The sequence below is a fragment of the Portunus trituberculatus genome, chromosome 31 (assembly GCF_017591435.1).
Source record: "Portunus trituberculatus isolate SZX2019 chromosome 31, ASM1759143v1, whole genome shotgun sequence".
NCBI lineage: Eukaryota > Metazoa > Arthropoda > Malacostraca > Decapoda > Portunidae > Portunus > Portunus trituberculatus.
The window spans coordinates 18,539,112-18,561,362 of record NC_059285.1 but is presented as its reverse complement, the minus strand read 5'-3'; the positions used below and the strand labels follow the sequence as shown (position 1 = coordinate 18,561,362).

The following is a 22,251-nucleotide window of genomic DNA, read 5'->3' as shown; positions in this document are numbered from 1 at the left end:
CGTGTACAGGGATCTATTATGTGGTGAAGTGGCCCCCGCAGGAATATTCGTGGTGGTGAAGGCAACATGGATAGGTAATGGTAGGTGTCAGCCACCCATATACAGTAAAGCGATATGGAGAGTAAAGCCTTGGAGGGAAATAGAAATAACACTGGACTGACTGCACATATAAGAGGAAGAAGGGCACACAACCATTAAATTCTTCTTTCTTTTGTTTCTTCTTTTTTTTTCCCTGTATCTTGAAGTTTTTTCTTATATTTATTCATTTTAATTTTCTTGCTGTTTATTTTTCCTCATTTTTAGTTTCTTTTACATTTACTTATTTTATTTATTTACATTTTTTCTCTGAGTAATCAATTAGCAAACTTATTAAATTCTTATATATATATTGCATTTATCCCTCCAAATTTGGTTACATTGCTACAGAAAAGAAAAAAAAAAAAAAAGCAAGACAGGCAGATGGAGTGTTGAGTGATAGTATGAGTAGTTGGCAACAGAATAGTAGGGGTGTAATTACTATCTGCCCAGAATAAAACAAGCTAGGTTGACCACTTGTTTGTCCCCGATGCTAACCAAACTAACCTCACTCTCTTCTCTTTCTTTGCTATTCATTTCATTTGACTTGTTAATGTATGTTATTGTTTCATGTTGTCTATTTCTATGGTGTCATACCTTCTTAAATGTTCTTGTACTTGTATTTGTATAACTATTTATACAGCAAACTAACTTGATCTCTGTATTATTAATTTATTTTCATATTTTTTAAGAGTTTCGTTTATTAGTTATTGTATATTATTACTTCACTTGTGTAATTTCTATGTTATGGCTCCTTCTGAAGTGTTTTGGTTTGTATATCATTACTTATATAACAAACTACTGTAAGCTCATACCCTTTGTGTTATTCATTTACATATTTTTCAAAGAGTTTAGTTTACATGTTATTGTATACTATCATCTCACTTGTCTAGTTTGTATGCTATGCTACCTTCTGCAGTGTTATGGTATGTGTATGACCACTTACACAATAAGCTAACCCCCATCCTTTCTCCTTCCTGCAGCGTGTGAAGGAGGACCTGTCAGTGGAGCGGTTCAGCCCCGTGGTGAGCCCCGAGGCGCCGCAGCTCATCCTGGAGTATGACGAGCATGCCCTCAAGAACCAATTCAAGTTTGGCCTCATTGTGCAGCGCTTCCGTCAGACTGTGGAGGAGCAGCTCTTTGCCAACACCGGCCACTCCCCCGCCCTGGAGCAGTTCCTCAGCCTCATGGGCCGCAGGGTCAAGTTGAAGGAGCATGAAGGGTGAGTGTGGGCCAAGTTCTCCGGGTTAGTCATCAGGATAGCATAGGAAATAACAAGTTTAAGCTTAGTAAAGTTGAATTCCTAAAGGAGAAAAGAAGGATTTAGTTTTCACATAGAGTGGTAGATGAATGGAATGGATTCTGTACTGTAATTAGATTGTTATTGATGAGTTATTAGGGAGTGTTAAAAGAAGGTTAGATGGATGGACATGATAGGTGCACAGGATATGTAGGTGTGTTTCATACAAAAGTTGCCACATGTAGGCCTGACAGCTTCTTGTAGCTTCATTTATTTTCTTTTGCCCTTAACCGCTTCAGTACTGGGACACATTTTTACCTTGAGTTTTGCGTACAATTAGACTATTATATTGACATTAGCAAGGGTCTGTGGAGGTCAGAAGATTGATGGCTAGTCTTCACTATTCTGAGTCTTACATAAGTTCCTGGAGCTGTATAAAAGCATCAAATAGTAAGCAGAAAGATTATTGAAGTGCATCATGGTACTGAAGGGGTTAAAAGAAGTGAAAACAAGAATCATAGAAGAAAAACTAGATAGAAAATGTGGAGACCTCACTATTGCAGCTCAGACTTTGCTTACCTCACTACAAATAAGTTAAAAACCACAAGACACATTCATTCACACTCACTCCATCACTGCAGGTTTAAGGGCGGCCTGGACACACAGTTCGGGCAGACTGGGGAGGAGAGCTTGTACGAGGTGTTCCGGGAGAAGGAGGTGATGTTCCACGTGTCCACCATGCTGCCATTCAAGGAGCAGGACCCACAGCAGCTGGAGCGCAAGAGGCACATCGGCAACGACATGGTGGCTGTGGTCTTCCAGGAGGAGAACACACCCTTTGCCCCAGACATGGTGGCCTCTCACTTCCTCCATGCCTATGTGGTGGTCCAGCCCATCGACCCGTGCACCCACAACACTAGGTGAGGGGAGGAGGTGATGAAGCAGGGAAAGGGAGAGATGAGATGGTTATGATGAGAGTGTTAAGATGAGGGACAGAGAGAGAGAGAGAGAGAGAGAGAGAGAGAGAGTTAAAATGATAGATAGAACCAGAGATAAGAAGGTTTACAATGAGAGATAGAGATGAGGAAGAGGGAGAAATAAGATAAGGTACAGAAAAAGTCAAAATAAGGAATAGACAGAGGGACAAGATTAGGTAACAGTACTGGAGATGTGTAGTGTCAGGAGGTAGTGGTGAGGTGGGTTAGGGAAGTGGTGTGTGGTAATAGTGGGAGAGGCAGTGTGAGGTGAAGCAGGTGATGAGGCCGGAAGGATGCATGTAAGTGTTCTTGAAATGGTAGTGAAAAAGAGGTTGTCAGTGGATGTTAAGTCTGTTTCTGGTTGTGTATCTTGAATTAGGCATCATTTCACTCAGGCTTCGTAATATCAATGGCACTTAATGAATGAAACTCTTAACATTACTTGCTCAAAACACAGCCTGCATTACTTCACACACACACACACACACACACACACACACACACACACACACACACACACACACACACACACACACACACACACACACACACACACACACACACACACACACACACACACACACACACACACACACACACACACACACACACACACACACACACACACACACACACACACACATACACACACACATACATATATATATATATATATATATATATATATATATATATATATATATATATATATATATATATATATATATATATATATATATATATATATATATATATATATATATATATATATATATATATATATATATATATATATATATATATATATATATATATATATATATATATATATATATATATATATATATATATATATATATATATATATATATATATATATATATATATATATATATATATATATATATATATATATATATATATATATATATATATATATATATATATATATATATATATATATATATATATATATATATATATATATATATATATATATATATATATATATATATATATATATATATATATATATATATATATATATATATATATATATATATATATATATATATATATATATATATATATATATATATACATATATATATATATACACACACACACACACACACACACACACACACACACACACACACACACACACACACACACACACACACACACACACACACACACACACACACACACACACACACACACACACACACACACACACACACACACACACACACACACACACACACACACACACACACACACACACACACACACACACACACACACACACACACACACACACACACACACACACACACACACACAGGAATATTCATGATTTTAAGAAAAAGCTGGACATTAGATATGGAGACACACACACATAGCTCTTTTCCCGTATGTTACAATTAGGTAAATACAATTAGGTAAATACACACACACCACTGAATGAACATTTTTTTTACTGCCATTTTTCTTTCTTAAACTTAATAAAACAACTCTTTAATTTCATAACCAGTGTACATCTAACACCAAAAGCATTGATCAAATAGAACCTTTCAGAGATTCAAATTTTGTTTTTTCTTAATTATAATCACATGGGTTAGTGAATTTTTATCTCATATTACCAGACAAGATAAAATAATGGCATGATATCAAGTATGAAAGCATTAAATCTTATCATAATGCAATACAATTCCATCCATTCTATATCTGTTTGAAATCCATGTTTACTCAGTGCTTATCTATTCACAAACTCCCAACTTATATCCCATTTTCTTTACAGTTTCAGAAATCACGTTTATTTGAGTCATACTGTATCACTTCAGACTAATCCCCCATCAAACTACTCCATCTAATCTTTCCCTTATATCCCATCACATCATACAAACCTAATCATCGTCTTTCCCCATTACACTCCCCATCACCTCACACTAACCATATCTTCCCCCATGGCCAGGTATCGGGTGAGTGTTACAGCGAGGTCTGACGTTCCCTTCTTCGGCCCCACGCTTCCACCTTCCTCCACCTTCGCCCACGGCCCGCTCTTCAAGGAGTTTCTGCTCACCAAGCTGATCAACGCTGAGATGGCCTGTTATAAGGCACACCGATTTGCCAAGCTGGAGGTGAGGCAGGGACAGTGCAGAAGCTTGGTGTGTATTAGGTGGAGTGCCGTGTTAAAGATTGGTGGATTGGTGGGTGTACAGCTGAAAAATGTACAAGTAATTGGGTTGGTGTGTATTGAGTGGAGGGGTGGGTAATGGATTGGTTGATTATGGTGCACTGAAGAAAGTAAGAAATTGATTGGGCTTGGTGTGTGTGTGTGTGAGGGTGGAGAGCTGGAATTGGTGGAGTTTGTTGCATTGAAGAGGATGAAGTAAGTAATTAGGCTTGGTGTGTGGAAGGCTGGGTTAAGATTGGTCAATTATGTGATATTGAAGAAGTTAATAAAGTGATCTGACTTTGTGTGTGGATGGAGGAAGACTAGGATTGGTGGATTATGTGGCATTGAAGTAATCAAATTTGGTGTGTTGAGGGTGGAGGACTGAGTTAAGGATTGGTCAATTATGTGTTTTGTTTCTTTCTTTTTTATACAATGTGGGCTTTTTATGGGAATTTTTAGGCTAAAGGAGATCTCCAGTCTAAAAGCCGATGTGTTTGGGAACTGTTACCCTGAGTGGAAGCCCTTCATTCTGGACCATGGCCAGGATTTGAACCTCCTTGCATGAGACCCCTCATCACCCACTGGGCATGTGAAGAAGTTAAGAAATTGATTGGGTATGATGTGTTGGGTGGAGGGCTGAGTTAAGGATTGGTGGATTATGTAACACCAATATCACACTCTCAACATTCCCTCCCTTTACCACTTCCTTAACCTCCCTTCCTCCCACAGGCACGCACTCGCAGCTCTCTCCTCAACACTCTCGTTGAAGACCTGCGGAACAAGACGAGTGAATTCTTGGGCCAAGCAGAGGTGCAGGAGGCCCCCAAGGCAGAGCCCCCAACCACCAGGTTCAGGGACATCGTGGCTTCACTAATAGGCCGCAAGAACCAGGATGGAACCAGCGCACCGGCGGGAAAGAAACCCCCACAGACACCCAACACCCTGGTGACCATCACTCCTCAGGTCAGTAACTACTACTACTACTACTACTACTACTACTACTACTACTACTACTACTACTACTACTACTACTACTACTACTACTACTCCTACTCCTACTCCTACTATTATTACGCAGATTGCTATCCATGAAAAGTATTTTGAGCTTTTTTATCATTTATTAAACACTCCTGTCTACTGTAGATCCTTTACCACAACACCTCCCACTACACTGGCCCTAACGTCCCATCACCTCCACAGAGCACTCGCAGCAAGGGCAGTGGGGAGAGCAGTGGGCCACGGACGCCCCCATCCAGCCCAGACACCACACCCAACACTCACCTGGCACACTATGAGAGCGACGACTCCTCCCTCAACTCCATGGACATTGACAGCCACCCACATCCACTCAACGAGGACTCCGACACCGGCCTGGAGTCCATGTCGTCCGCTGAGACCCCACACAAGGTTGCCGCCGCGTGTCCGCTGTGTGGGGGCCAGGAGGAGGGTCCCTGCGCCCTCCACGCTGACCCCGAGGCCGTCCTGCGCCAGGTGGAGGCACTCAAGCAGGAGATTAACAAGCTCAAGTGTGATAAACTGGATCTCCTAAGGCAAAATGTGGTGAGTTGTGGTGTTGATGGAAATGTCTTCTTGTCTTCTTGTCTTTGTGTCTCTATCTTTGTGTTTGTTCTTCCTCTTCCTCCTTCTTCTTGTCTTTGTCCTTATTCTTGTACTCATTTTCCTCCTTTCCTTTCCTTTTCTTTACCTTGTTTAACTTCACTTTATATTCTGTTTTTTCTTTTTCTCCTCTCTACTCTCCCTTTCTCTTCTCCTTTCCTGTTTTCTTTCCTTTCCTTTCCTTTCCTTTCCTTTCTTTTTTTCATTTCTTTCCTTTTGTTTTCTTTCCCTTCCCTTCCCTTCCCTTCCCTTTCCTTCCCTTTCTTTTCCTCTCCTCTCCTCTCCTCTCTCTCTTCTCTTCTCCTCTCCTCTCCTCTCCTCTCCTCTCCTCTCCTCTCCTCTCCTCTCCTCTCCTCTCCTCTCCTCCTCTCTTCTCTTCTCTTCTCTTCTCTTCTCTTCTCTCCTCTCCTCTCCTCTCCTCTCCTCTCCTCTCCTCTCCTCTCCTCTCATCTACTTCTCCATTGTTGACCTTTTGTATGTTAGAATAGTCACCACAAACAGCTCTGTAATGTCCTGAATGTCTGTTGTTCTTTGTTTCCCATTTGTGTTCCCTTGTGTCCTGCCCCTCCCCCACCTCTCCCTCTCTCTCTCCCTCTGCCTGTCCAGTAGTCTAGCAGTGTATGGTGTGTCAGGAAGGGATGAGAAATTTGAGTATGGTGTTATTTCAGGGCACTGATGATGGCAACATTAAAGACATCTTGATCAGGTTGGTCAGTGAAGGAAGGTGGTGGCAGCATTGAGGACCTGCTGGAGTACTGTTGGAAAATCTCGAACTTGGTATATACAAGTCTCAGTGATGGACTTGTTAAATTGTCTGTGTTTTTTAAGAGGGGCTATAAAAAAGTGTGGTTAAGGAAAAAAAAAAAAAATGCTTTCAAAAAGACCAATTCCAAATAAGAGACAAACAATGAATGGTTTAAAATTCGGACCATGTGTGTGTCTGGAAGTCCTCCTCTTGAAACCTGTAAAATAGTCAACCTGTTTTCTTTTTCATCTATTTTTTTATGTATCTTTTATTTGTTTATTTATTTATTTTTTTTATTTAATCATTTATTTATTTATTAATATTCTTTTTTATTATTTATTTTGTACCAAGTTTGAGCTTTCTCCCAATAGTATATCCTTGTGTCAGCCTTAGCACCTCTGTCACCTGATGATGGTTGCTGCTTGTCAGTGTGCCACAGTTCCCTGCCACTTGTGACCTCCATCCTTGTGCTTCACAGCTCCATTCTCCTTCTCAGAATGTCATCCTACTTCTTTTTTCTTCCATCCCATCACCAGTCTGCCATATGTTTCAAATTCTGTCATGAGGTTCATATACTCTCATTCTTCCCTTCCACACAACTATACCTAATACTACTATGATTCATTTCTTCACATCCTTCCCTCCACAATTTAGCCCCTCTCGTCCTTCCCTCCACTCAGCCAAACCACCAAAGTCTCCTTTTTCATTCTGCTCCAGGCTTGCTTTTCATTGCCTCACTCATTTCTCATCCACCTCTCCATACTCACAATGGCCTCCAGCTTCTGGACATCATCTTTAGTTTATTTACCCCAGCTGTTCATCCACCTTTCCATGCTGACAGTGGCCTCCAGCTTCTTGACACCATTGTTTACCCCAGACCAGTGTGAAGTGCTGGAATTTGAGGATGCTAAGTGCCTTTGTTCCAGTTCGTGCAAAGTGCAGTGTGGCTTTGCTGGAGATGTGAGAATTTGCAGCCTTCAGAGTTGCTGCTTTCAAACTAACCTTAAAAAGATGTGAAAAAAAATGTGTTTTGCCCACTAATGACTTGCTGATTTTTAGGTGTAGAAGTATGTTATGAACTCCCAGAATTTCTTGACTCCCTCTACTTTGATGTTGTTCTGATGATTGTTGTTTTGAAGTGAGACATTCTTCCTCCTCTCTATCCCCTCCATCTTGCCTCTCATCTTAAGCTTAGTCATGTTTCTTTGCTCTTTTCTTTAACACACTGTCATCCTTTTTGTTTCCTAAGTTATCTATTAAATTCACAAGTTTCTCTTAATTCTCGACCATGTCCAAACATTTCCTGAGCATTATATTCCTTTCATAGTCTAATACCAGTGTTTTTGTTTTTCAGACTTGCCAGCGAGATATTAAGAAACTCAAGGAGAAAGAATTAAAACACGCTAGTGATCTTGTGTCTGCCACCAAGGAGATTGCGAGACTGCAGGGTCTTCTCAGTGACTTTGGAACGGGCCAGGTGTCCGCTGTGTGAGGTCAGGGCAGATCAGATGTGGCTGGTTTGTCCCCTCCCCTCCCCAGTGACCTTGTAGCGTGGAGCTGAGGTCAAGGGTTAGCACTGGTGTGGAAAGAGGTCAGAGAGGTGTGTGTTATACCTGACCACCTCTCTTTTTCTCTCATTCTCCCTCTCCCCAAGGTGAACGGAATGCAATAAGTGTCGATCTGTCTTTTCTTGTTGATTTTCACTGTGACATTATCTTTGCAAGGTTTTGTTTTGTATCATAATTTGTTTTCTTGAGTGTCTTGATCAAGTCTCCTCCTCTTTAAGTTTCGAACAAGTGATGTTGCCTCTCTTTATAACACACTGTCCAGCCTCACCCTCTTTCCATCCTCTTCTTCATTCAAGTCCACCTTTTTTTTTTTTTTTTTTTTTTTTTTTTTTTTTTTATGTTCTCCAGTCATTATTTCCCACCATTCAGTTCAGCTGATCGACTTAACTGGTTCAGGAGGAGTTGTGTCTGCGTGCGAGCGTAGCAGTGCTGTGAGGGAGAGGCCGTGTGTGTGTGTGTGTGTGCAAGAGTGTGAGCACATAAGTCTGTGTACATGATTTGCTTATCTGTCTGCCGCCTCTTTCACACTGGCCAAAGATGATACCAAAGTGTGTACATAATTGTGGTACAGACCAGTGTGGTTGACAAGATAAATACAAAAAAATACTGAGGGTGACAGAAATAATGTTGATACCCTCAAAAAAAAGTTATAAAGTATATATATATATATATATATATATATATATATATATATATATATATATATATATATATATATATATATATATATATATATATATATATATATATATGATTGGAAAAGAAAGAGCAGTGGCGGCAACAACTGTGAACTCTGAACTGTGGAATCTCCCTCCCTCCTCCCTCTTACCTGGATCAAGGACACAAGGCCAGCCGGCAATGCTCTGCTGGGCCGGGAACAAAAAGACAGACAGTGTGTAGCATTTATTATCCACTTGTTCAAAAACCAGAAAAAGAAAAAAAAAAAAGATTGAAATGTACCGTACCTTAACCCGATACGTATGCCGTTCCCCTTCCGTAAGGCTCACCACATGTAAGTAAAGGTGAGATTTCTGTTTTCACCTTGTGGACATTGATTCTTATTGTGCTTGTTTCCTTCCAAAACACACACATACAGATGCACAATCCCACACGTGTATAAATTAATGCACATGCACATACATACACATATACACAGACATACACAAACTTATCCCAGCTTATTATACCAAATATGTAGCTTTAAGTTGACTCGAGAGGATCCTGCAGTTTTTAGTCATTCCCAGATTTGTATAATATTCCTGCCCTCATTACCATCTGTTGGCAACTTCCTTTCTCCTCTCATCGTCCAGTCACATTATTTTTGTGTCCTCGTCTTGCCTTCCATCCCATGATTGTGTTACTGACAGCGAACAGCAACACTAATCCCATCAGTGTTCTGATAGAGGGAAACTTGAAAGATAATTCATACTTGTGATCCACTATGTGATGTGAGGAGATGTGTGGTGTGTGGAGGAGGATTGGGTGTTTGTTGCTTCCTGGTGATGTGAAGAAATTGTTTTTTCTTGAGTCAGGAAAATGAAATAAGCATTTTCCTTGGTGACTAAAAGAAGGAAGGTGTGGCAGTTTGTTTCCAACATTTGGAAAAGTGATTTTTACTATGATTAGGTCCTGGATAGTCTTAAAATGATAGTTACTTAAATTATTTCCTGTAAATTGATACCTTACTCATTGGTGGCACAAAAGCAGGCCTGGTTTTCTTGCAAGTCAATGACATCAACAAAGGAGGAGTTGTTTGTGGTGCAGTAACCAGTGTGGGGAGTGAGCTCAGCATGCTGGTGCTGCTGGTTGTGGTGAGGGAAGCATCAAGGAGTGCTGTGTGTATTAGTGTGTATGCATGTCTAGCCACTAGCAAGGAAGGTCTGGATGGTGAATGTCTACTAGGCATCTCTGTAGACCCAGATTACCTGTGTGTTGTGTCTTCATGTCATGTTGGCCTGACACAGCAGGGAATTGTTTCCATGCTACAGGAATGAAGTGAAAATTGTTGTCAAGTAATTGTAACATTCTGCCTGATTGCATTTGAGAGACTGCTCAGCATAGATCCTAACTTTTTTGTAGCTCCATAATACATGTGCTAACATTTGAGTACATACTGTAACATATAAGAGGTTCTGTAACTCCTAACTATAGAACTAAACTAATGGAATCCAGTCCATACTTGCTCACATCTTATCCTTTGCTGACTTTGAACATAGGACGCGAGGAGCATTGCCGCGTCATGTACGCTAACCAAGCTTGAATCAAGTGTCAAATGTCAACTGTGGTAACTTAGGTGCTTACTAGATCAAATACATGAAGATGATCAAATAGATTAGCTTCAAATCATCTTGAATCTTCCTTACTAATGGTCTGAGCAGCTTGAAGAATTTGTTCCAAGTTGTGATTTCAATTCATTATCCTGTTGTTGAGAAAGGTTTAGCTCCTTTTGGCTTCACATGTTTGTTGTTCATTTGTCCCTCGATTTGTGATCTGAGTAACCATAGATGTTCTCTTTTCATGTACCCATAGAATGCTGTTCCCTCAGTAGCTCATAGGGTTCAACACTGTGTTCAGGATAAAAGTTATATCTGCATAATTATGGTATGTAGTATATATATGTGCTGATCTTACTGGACACTTTGTTCAATTTTGTCTGGGTTATGTAGTCATTAGTCGTTACACTTATACTTTGATGTCATTTATGATTCTAAAGGTTACATAAGTAATCTGGGCTGGTGCCAAGATCATCTGCAGACCAGGGAATTGTTTGAAACTGTGAGGAAAACAAAGCAAAAAAAAGAGTGTATGGCGAGATGAATGGAGTAATGGAAGGCAGTGATCCTCTTTTGTTTCTTGTGACTTGACTGAGTGACCTGATGTGGAATGTTGCAGTCAGGTCAAGAGAGAAGTGACCTTTACTGAGCTTTACTAAGTGGTAGGTCAGGTCATCTTAGGTAAATGAAAGTACATACATAGGTGTGAGAAAGTGAGAGAATGAAAACTTTTGATCAATATTATTAGGAAAAATGAAAATGCTGATGTGTATTATTATTAAGTTTTCTACACAATTTAAGTTTAAAGATTCTACAAAGATATATATATATATAGATACAGTATATATATATTATATTATATATGTCACCACAGCCGCTGAGAGGCAAGTGGTGCGCACAATGCCTAGTAAGTATTGCACACAGCTCCCTTCCAACCCTAGGTATTTATAACCACCATAACTGTGTTGCAGGGCCCAGCCACACCCTAGGTACCTCAGGGTGTTACTGTTAGGGTGTGTAGGCTATCAGTGTGTAGCTTGCAGGGTGTTACATAATGGTGTGTCAACATAAACAAACAACCCAAGGGAAGAAGTCAGTGTGTAGCCTCCAGTACAGCACTCACATTCTTCACTCATTGGCTCACCAATATTGGAACCTGTATTTATTTTTACCATGATCACTGATTATTGGACATATTTAATTGTTACCCTGTCTTTTGTCTTCTTATTTTTTGTGAGTCTGCTGGAGGAGTGTTGACGTGTCCCTTCAGCCGTCAGAGCTACAGGAGGGCACGGACAGTGTGCTTGTAGCATGACATGGTGGCATGGCTGGACCTCCTGACCCACTACCCCAGCCAGGGCAGAGCAGGTCAGGTCAGGTTGGACAGGATTATGGGAGCCACACTGAAAGAGTAGGAGAATTGTACAAAAAAAAACTTTATTTTGCTATGATAGGTAGTGGGACCGTGCAGATGTGAGCTCCAGCTGGCAGTGTGGCTTGGAAGGTGCCGGGAAGGTGTGGTGGTGGTGTGCAGGTGTGGTCGTGCAGGTGTAGCCTCACTCTCTGTGTGCTGCTGTGTCTCCTGTGTCCGGGACAATGGTTCTTAGGGTCACTGTTGAACCTACATCCTAATTTTGTGATAGAGCAATAATTTTTTCTACTTTTTTAATGTTATTTTGTTGCCACTTGAATCTGTAAGTGAATGTCTCATCACTGGTGCAGTTTGGGAATCCTTTATGCAAAATTGTCAAATGAAGCTTCCAATGCTCCCAGTTGCTGACATGATGTAAATTTGTATCTGCAGGTCGCAAAATTTGTATTTCTCAAGGTCACTTACTGCTCAGAAAATTTATTATGGAGTAAAATTGATCATAAGACAAAGAAAACATATCTTTAGGAAATGTGCAAGGAAATATTTTGTTGTAAGAGACTGGAATACCTATTGACTTGATTCATAGTACAATGGGATGAGATACATCAAATCTGAGGAAAAAACATATAAACATAAAATCTCACGTATGACAGCAACATACATATATAATGATGTCGTACTTAGAGATACTTCATTATCTTTAGCAAATAAGATTTTGTAAAAGCACCATTATTTTTATGTCAAAGTATTACTGGGTGTTTGGCACAAATGTTATTGTATCAGAATATGTAAACTGATTTCTTGATTATTCCTGTACCTTGGAGAGTAAGACGATAATTTGAAATGAGGTGGCGGTGAAGTGGTTTGTCTTTGGATGCACAGACCAATGACCAGCCTTACTGTATTGTTTTGTCACTATTGTCATTTCATTGATTTGCTTTTATCCTTAGAAACTGCAATAATTATTCTTTTCCATTTGATTTTTGTATTGTAATGAGTTTTCATGGTGATCATTGATTAAGAGTAGGACACATATATGAAAAAAATACATGCTTGCCCTTTACCATCAGGAACCAGCAGGTGTGTGTGTGTGTGTGTGCGTGTGCGTGTGCGTGTGTGTGTCCCATGACGATAGACAGAGACCATGTGAGGAGACACTTGCAACGAGCAGGTGTGTATTGACTGTCAACCACATAAATGAGTGAAATAAATCCATTCAAAACCAATATGCAGTTTTCAAACCAGTGATTTAGAAATGAAGAAGTAAACACATTTGTTGGTCATTAATACAACCTCACTTTCCCAGTACATATCCTCGACCTGCAAGTTTGTATTATTGGCATGTTTGAATTAGAGGCCACGGTATTGACTAACAAAATCATTGCAAATGAAAGTAAAACTGCTTGCCACTCTAAATGGTGAAATGGTGTGCCTGCCTCCCAGGACACAGCCAATACAAACATCACTCAGGAATTCAACCTTGCAAGCAAAATGACACAAGGAAGGAAGGATTATAGATGCAAAACACAAGAATGAGCATTTGCACTTTTCTCCATCACTGGTAAAGTTAAGCTACATATTGGCAATTCATAATAAAATTCTATGGATGTGTGGTCACTGAACAAGGTATCTATCTGTACGTACGCCAGCCATACTAAAGTGTGTGAATACTGGAATGAGATACACTACAACCAAGGATTCTGAAACTCATATGCTACACCTCAATGACTTACAAAAGGTTCAGGTTGAAGTTACGCTACTTTTTAATAGTATTTTTTATGGTTCTAGTGACAGACCAACAAGACTTACATTTTGAACCAGAAAAATACTCTTGGAAAATATGTTAAGCATCACTGCGCCCATTAAATATAGTCGCGGTGAGAGCACTGTTTCAGAATACGAGACTAAATTTTAACCAGAACTATTTGGTCAGTTTCCTCTTCACAGATCTCTTCCCCAAGGTTCATGTATGTAATAAAGTAAGGGAAAGACTTATGATGTATTAGTTTCGCCTCCAAGGTACACCAGCAGACGCCAGAGAATGTGCACGTCCCTGTCCTGGCCCTCGTGTGCGCCACCTGTACTGTCCACCAAGAGTGCTGTTTGTGTGCATATGAAGTAAACATTAACCAATCTGTCTTTAGTCTTGTCTTTATCCTGAGGCTGTGGTGGTGTGAGTGTCTACAATACAACCTCCGCGAGCACTGAGGAAGTTCAAAGACCGCGCCATGGAGCCGACACGTCACATCATCACTAGGGAAGGAAGTTATGTAAATACTCTGGGGAAGATGAATAGGATTAATAAGGATTAATCAAGCTGCAAGTAAACCTTTACAAAAAGTGACACGATGGAAATTAGGGTGAGTGATGGCATATGTTTCAGATTGCACCCAGTGGCCAGTATTCGATGTCTTTCCTAAGAAATACTAAGTAATGTTCACATTGTAAGTGATTTTTCATAGGGGCATCGACACAGAAGATATCCATGATACAAATTCTACAAGGAACCATTTCTAGAGATGTGAGGTGCAGTTTCAGCTGCTCAGCAGTCAGCACCCAGGCCATGACCAAATATGGCGGTGACTGATAAACAAATATACGGCGCTTCATCAACGCTCTTGAACGTCAGTAGTCAAGTGCCTACTGTGGGACTGTATGCAGCGTTTTCTGAAGCCTAACACCACAGGAGCCTCGCCGCCACACAGCAGTGACCACCGGGGCGTCGGCAGCTGGCGGGAGGACAGGTGAGTGGCGATGAATGTGGTGTCCCTGCCTCGGAGTCCCTCATCCATGCCAGAAATTGTTTGTCAAGTCAGTCTTTGTAGGGTATGATTCCCAAAACCCGTCATCCATCCATTCTCCGATAGAACCATTCTGAGTTGTGTGGTGCAGTGCAAGGATAAAAAAAAAAAAAAAAAAAAAAAAACAGGGCGGGGCCAGCGGGTAGGGAAACGATGTTGCCTCGAGGCCTCGAACGCCTGACTCGGAGCCGATAGGAGAGGGATTGCTGGGTGGAGAACAAAGAAAATGACTAAGTAAATAATCTGAAGTCATTCCCATAGCTAAGACTTATCCCGGTTATTTAGACTAATATGTCAGCCATATGAGTAGGTAGCGTGTTTCTGACGTCATTGTAAAGTTCACATTTTTAAGTGGTTGAAACAAGAGAGTTAGAATTTGTCTTTGTGACCTGCCAGGCTGTAGTTTTCACCTGCCATGCATGTCTACAACGTTCAAGGAAACCAAAATAAGGGGATCAAAATATGACTTGAAGACAAGCCTTTAAGAGCTACAGGCTTTCATCGATACTGTTTGGGTCTAATGTAATAACACATGCTGGCCTAGGGCTACTTAATGGAGGAATTGATGGTGCCAGTGTCCAAAGAAAATGCCGAAATCGGTTAATGTGCAGAAGAGGTCCCCTTTACCAATCTCTTCAAAGTAGTCATTATGAAGAAGTTATAATAGTATACTTGTGATGTATAAAGATTTCGGAAGGCGGTCGACCTTACGTAGGTCACACTGCTTTCTTGAAAATCACCCATCTCCGCCAGAATCTAAGTCCCTAACAGATCCGTTAACTGTGGTACGCAGGTGAAACTGAGCCTCGCAACACCTCAGTCACGTACCTCTGCCTTGACAGGAACAAGTTCCTATTACATGTGAATTGACAACATGTCATCAACGTATGTGTTATGAGACAAAAATGTAAATATGCACTACCTCTCTCTTTGATGATAACTTATCTTCGTCTTTTTCCTCAATTCACACTTTCATTCATGTACTTCTATTAATTTTCAAACATGAACGCTTTTCATTGGTTCGTGAGCGCAGATATCAGCGCAGGTATCAATCCGCAATGAAGGATGAGGGTAACACGTGTACAGATGCCCAGTCCATACCCTGCAGCCGCCATGACACGCTGTGAAGACTGTGATTTCGGCTTGCTGGAGTTTGCTGTCAAGCACAGCGGAAAGGTTGCGAATTTGATTGCTGGGAAATCATCGCTCCTGCGATGCAAGTCAGTGTACAATCGAGAAGAGGACCAGCCAGGACCTTCATCCTTTCGTTAAGGTATTGTGAGGAGGGTATTGGTAGAGGTAGGGCATATTGTGTGAAGCTATAAGAGAACCGGTGTGGGGGGAGGGAAGCTGCCCCAAAGCAAGGATACGTTAGGTTAGATTTATGTTAGGGTTAGGTTAGTGTTATAGGGGGTTAGTTAGGTTAGGTTAGGTTAGGTTTTTTTTAGGGTTAGGTTAGTGTTTGGGGGGATCCGGGGGGGCACAGTCCCCCCCGGTTAGGTTAGGTTACGTTAGGTTAGGTTTATGTTAGGGTTAGGTTAGTGTTGTAGGGGGGGGTCCGGGGGGCGCAGACCCCCAGGTTAGGTTGGGTTACGTTAGGTTAGGTTTATGTTAGGGTTAGGTTAGTTGTAGGGGGAGGTTTATGTAAAACTTCCCTATATTTAGGGATATTTTCGAACATTTGGGCAAATGTCCCTAGATTTTTCAAAGTCTATATATCACTCAAATATACCTCCCCACAAAAAAAAAAAAAAAAAAAAAACGATTTCCCACAGGCCCCCAAACTTGCTAGGACTGGGAAGGGATAATTTCAGTAAAAATTATTCTTGAGAACCCCCCCATATATTGCCTCTTGGCTCCCCCACCCAAAAACTCTCGCTTCCCCACAGGCCCCCAAGCTTGTTGGTGCTGGGGGGAGGGGGGTGGGGAAAGGGAGAGGGACTTCTTATGCATTTTTACCCCGAAATCATCACACCTCAACACTAGCCAAGGTGCGTACTTACAAATGTAATGAAAAACGTCTTCTCAACTCTGCTCTTTACTCTTTAGTCTTTACTTTACCGAAGTGCCTGCCATGCGACGTCGGTGACCATGGAACGCCATCCTCCTCTGTTGTCAGCTAATCTAACCAGATCCACAGTTGTCCAGCCATCACCGATGTGTTCCAGCAGTGTGTCCATAAACTTTTGACCCTGTCTTCCTCTCGCTCTGGTTCCTTTTACTCTACCCAACAAGCATTCTCTCTCCAGTCCATGTCCTCTCAGTATATGGACTACAAAATTTAGGTGTCTCCTCCTAATACTATTCACCAGTGTTTCCATTCCTGCTCGTCTCAAAACTTCTTCATTAGTGATCCGTGCAGTCTAAGGGATTCTCAGCATTCTTCGCATGAACCACATTTATACTGCTGCCAACCTTTTGATCATGTTCTTCTTTATCGTCCATGTCTCAGCCATACGTTAATGTGGACCATACATAACACTTGAGTATACGTTTTCTTAGCGTTATATTCATGCTAATATTGGTCAATATCTTTCTTAAGTGTCTGAAAGTTGTTTTTTTGCTATTCCAACTCTGCTCTAGAGAAGTAAATAAAAAGGGTCATGGTGTGGGTAAATTTTTACATTAACATGAACAGCTTTTTTTATGGTAGATTCTGACCTGTTTAAAATGAATATGCACTTCGTTTCCGTCGCAAATCCGTAGTTTTTTTTTTTTTTTTTTTTTTTTTTTTTTTTTTTTTTTTTTACCCGTCCCTCGTTCTTACGAAAACACGATTTTGCGGTAAAACGAACCAACTCTTTCTATTTTATGTTAAATGTCTCCGGTAAAACGAAGTTTTTTTTTCTGGTATATTTTTACCGGTTTTCAATGAATATACATTAACTTAACGTATCCTAACCTAACCTAACTTAATTTAATCCTAACCTTACCTAACCTAACCTAACCTAACCTTAACATTACCTTACCTTACCTTACCTTACCTTACCTTACCTTACCTTACCTAACCTAACCTAACCTGACCAAACCCAACGTAACTGCAATGGCTAAGATATGCAAAGGAAGTCATTACCTTATTGGTGGTCCAGACCTTCCTTGTTGCTGGAGACATCAATGAGAGAGGTTGGCTGTCAGAGTTGGCTGCTTTAGGGAGAATAGAGTTTGGCGGCCTGGACAAAAAGGTTATGAGTATGTGTGTGTGTTGTTGATGCACCTAAATGAAGAGGTACTGAGCCAGGTACATATTGGTGCACTTGTGGCACTCCACCGCACTAGGAAAAACACTGTGCTCCCTTAGGAATTGTACATTTTTCTCGTCATTTAAAAAAAAAACAGTGAATAGCAAGGAAATAATGCTCGCTACACCCAACACACAGTGACATCTTCCTAAGACTGATTGAAATATTTCAAGTTGAACTGCTTCTCTTGCCACACATAATGTATCGCACTTGTGCAAATAATGTGACAAACGCACACAGCAAAACGGCGTTCCTCAGTGGTGGCCAGTCCATGGCACGTGGTGGTACATCGCCTCCCACCATTGACACAGCAGTGAGTTTAATCTTGTAAAAAGTTGATAAATAACAATCTGCGACGGGTTTGTATGGTTTCAAATTGATCAGAAAAACAAGGTCTTTAAGATGAGAAGGGTCATGAAAGCCAACTTGCTGTTCATGCTGAAGTCAAATAATACCATGGTGTGAATGGTTCCTGGAATTTCCATTTCTAAGTGTGTAAATAAGGCTGTCATTTACCCTGGATTTCCCTTTTAAGAATAGGGCCAAGTAATTAGTGGGATGCCACATGAATAAGTTTTTGGCCCATTGCTGTTTTTTCTATACATGTATTAATGATTTGGATAATGGCATTAGTCGCAATATTAGTAGATTTACAGTTGACACTAAGATAGATAAATTAGGTCGGATTCAGATACCATCGCCTTGTAGGCAGATTTGATAGGATAAACGAAGACAGATGACAAATATGAGTTTAACAGTAACAGATGCAAATTACTTGGCATATGTGTAGAGCAAGTCCACACAATAGGTACCCAATGAATAACGAGGCCTTTTTTTTTTTTTAAGAGGAACATCTCAGTACAGGGATGGCCAAACTTTATTAACCCAAAACTATTAATGTTTGAAATATAAAATGGAAGTCTTTTAAAGCAGAAGCCCCTCGCCCAGGCAAATGCACACCTGCAGGAAGAATATGAAATGCTCACAATATTATTCGCCATTGTTTTTTAACTTTCTCTTTCAAATTTAGTAACATTTGCTGAGCCACATGAATTAGTTTAGGAGCCTGTACTTTGCCAACACCTGCCTTTGTACAATACATATATACAATTAAAAACCACTGTTCCATAATCCTCCCATGCAGTGCCCTAACTGTTGCTTCTTCCAAAAGAACATACTATTGTACTTCTACAGGTTCTGGCACAGATTCTGGAGCAGGTAGGCTGCTGTTCACAGCAATATTATGTAGTATTGCTGTAACAATAATTATGTTCTTATATGTCTGTAAAGCTGCCATTTCAACACCTCAAAGCATCTCTCACCTGAGCGGAGTGTGCCTATATGTGATACACTATATCAGATTTCTTGTTCAGTTTGGGGATCCAGTGTTGGTGTCATCAAGTAAGTTATAGATAAGTATCCTGAATCTCCTTGTTAGTCCCCTGTATAATACCATTTATTTATGATTTTTGCTAAAACCTTGAATTATAAAAAAAAAAAAAAAAATGCAACTTTCATGGACACTTCCTGGCCAACTACTAGAGATATTTGTGAAACACTTTGGTATGACAAACTGCCATTACATTGAGTGCGAGGCAGCCTTTCCTGCAATGATACAGTTCTGCATCGTTTCTCGCAGGGCTAACAATTAGAATGAAGGTTCCATCTACACAGCCAATGACACTTAGCATGCCACCAAGAAGCTTTAGGTAACCAGGAACACTGCAGCCTGTGGAGAGAAGAGACAATATTATTTGTCGGTTGTTTCCAGTTGTACCTGGGAACACACCACATAGGTATGCTCCACAAGTTTTCATGACATTTCATAATGCAACAGGTTAACAACAATAGCAACAACAAAATACTACCAACATTCACTTCCATTTATTAACGTTAACTGTTATTTATATTTTTTTTACTAAGGAAGCAAACAAGATATGTATTAGTACTAAAATTAATAATACAGTAAGGTCCCGAGTTACGTCAGAGTTACGTTCCTGAAACATGACGTAAGTCGATTTTGTACGTAACTCGAGTTTTTGTACTTTCAAAGCATATTATCGAGTTTTCAACCAATAATTTTTTATGGTTATTCAGGTAAGTAAAAGGTTATATTGTTATATTGGTATATTCTTTACAACTATGTAGGAATATATTGATTAGGGCCGCGAACGCGGACTGCAGGTTGCCGAGAAGGGTGGCCTGAGGCCGCCAGGAGGGTGGGCAGGTCGAATGTTGTGACGCCCAGGGCGGACAGCTGGGAGCTTTGTGGAGTGCGGTAGGAGTAGAAGCGTTATATAAGTAAAAGGTTATTGTTATATTATTTACAAATATGTAGGAATATGAAACACAAGCTTGTTTTTGTTGTTGATTAGGGCCGCGAACGCGAAGGAATGCATGTTGCCAGAGGGGTGGACGCCTGAGGCCGCCAGGAGGGTGGGCAGGTCGAATGTTGTGACGCCCAGGGCGGACAGCTGGGAGCGTAGTGCAGTGCAGGAAATGCAATAGGAAAGGGCAATAGTGATCAGCAGACAAGCGCAGACGGTGCAAGTGAGCTGCGAGTGTCGTGTGGCCCAGGCGAAGGCTCCGGAGTTGTTATTGTTGTGATAGGTGTGTGAGCCCTCAAGGTCGTCAACCTCCCCGTTGTCATGGTAATGGGCTTCCCATTTTCTTCTTCACTCCCTTACACACAGCTGCTGCCTCCCTTCTCATGTCTTTTAATTATGTCCACTTTTTCTTGTAGCGTAATGGTTTTCCTTTTCTTAGCATCACTGCTATCACTCAGGAGTTTTCTTTTTGGTGCCATTGAACAAGATACTAAGATAGTCAGCAAACGCAGATGTAGGAACACTCTTGCCAGGGGCGACGGTGTGGTGGGACTGAGGTACGTAGAGTGTTATTGTATTCAAGCATGAGGTGGGCGGTGTGGTGGATAACCACTAGTGACGCCTGGCGGCCAACAATAACAATAAGGGTTGATTCACACTATCGGTCCGGTCTGGCTTCGCTCTCACTCCGGTCAAAGTCCTGGTGCATTCACATGTCCGGTCCACTCTCGCTCCGCTATCGGTCCCATCCCTTCCTCTCCTTCAACACTAATGGAAGTCATACCACCAGTGACGGAGGATGTGTGACTTTTCTCCATCCAATTTGGCAGTGATCGCCACTGCACTTAATGAAGAAGAAGAAAGAAAGCAAAAAAGTAGATTGTGGGTTCATCCTATGCTGAAAGATAGAAAGAGTGAAGGAGAGTTACATACTTTATATCCTTATCATATTGATGATGAAACTAAATTTTTCAACTACTTGTGAACATTGGAACACTTGAAAAAAAAATACTCTAAAAAAAATTGAGGATGAAAACCACAAGATGTAATTCACTTTTGCATATTTTTTTCCAGTGTACTCATATATATATATATATATATATATATATATATATATATATATATATATATATATATATATATATATATATATGCCAACTGTAAAAAATTATCCTTATATTAGTGATAAATAAAATTTTATTCTCTATCTAATTATTTATCTATCTTTTGCATGATCCCATTCTAATGTTTTCTTTTGATCCTCCATGTTTTATAGGATGAAAGGCAGAAACATTTCCCCATACAAAGGCTGAATCATGACTGGAGCGGACCGTTGCTAGTTCACACTGGCTGCAACAGTCCGGTTTCGCTCCGCTCTCGCTCCAGTCAAAATATCTTTTGAATGTATCACGACTAGTGCGAGAGCGAACTGTTGCCGCCAGTGTGAATGCTTACATTGAAATGCATTAAACATTACTGGACCGGACCGAGACTGGAGCGAGAGCGGAGCGCGATCGAACCTATGGTGTGAATCAACCCTAAACCCCGCGCTTTACGATTTATAAATTTTTTATTTTTTAAATCTTAAATTGCCTTATAGTGGACTGACGTAAGTGCGAGTTTGACGTAACTCGAGACCGACGTAACCCGGGATCTTACTGTATACTGTAGGTGTATCTAATCTATATTTCATTAATCTATTAGAAAAAAGGTATTCTAATGTGATCAAATAAAGAAAAAAATTGCCAAACACTTAGAACACAGTTCAACGCTCCCATTAATACACTTCCTGGAAATATATAGTCTACTCTTCCACCTCATGTTACTTCTATACC

General features: G+C 40.6%; 1 protein-coding gene across 1 annotated transcript in view; it reads left to right on the top strand.

Moving 5' to 3' along the window:
- LOC123511289 (rap1 GTPase-activating protein 1-like) overlaps positions 1-14,187 on the top strand; it is a 494,460-nt gene extending 480,273 nt beyond the window's left edge. The window contains 6 exon segments of the mRNA XM_045267047.1: positions 1,059-1,297; positions 1,957-2,235; positions 4,271-4,436; positions 5,204-5,437; positions 5,675-6,034; positions 8,191-14,187. Coding sequence (XP_045122982.1) covers positions 1,059-1,297; positions 1,957-2,235; positions 4,271-4,436; positions 5,204-5,437; positions 5,675-6,034; positions 8,191-8,328 — 1,416 coding nt within the window. The 3' untranslated portion in view covers positions 8,329-14,187.
- Positions 14,188-22,251: the final 8,064 nt, after the last annotated feature.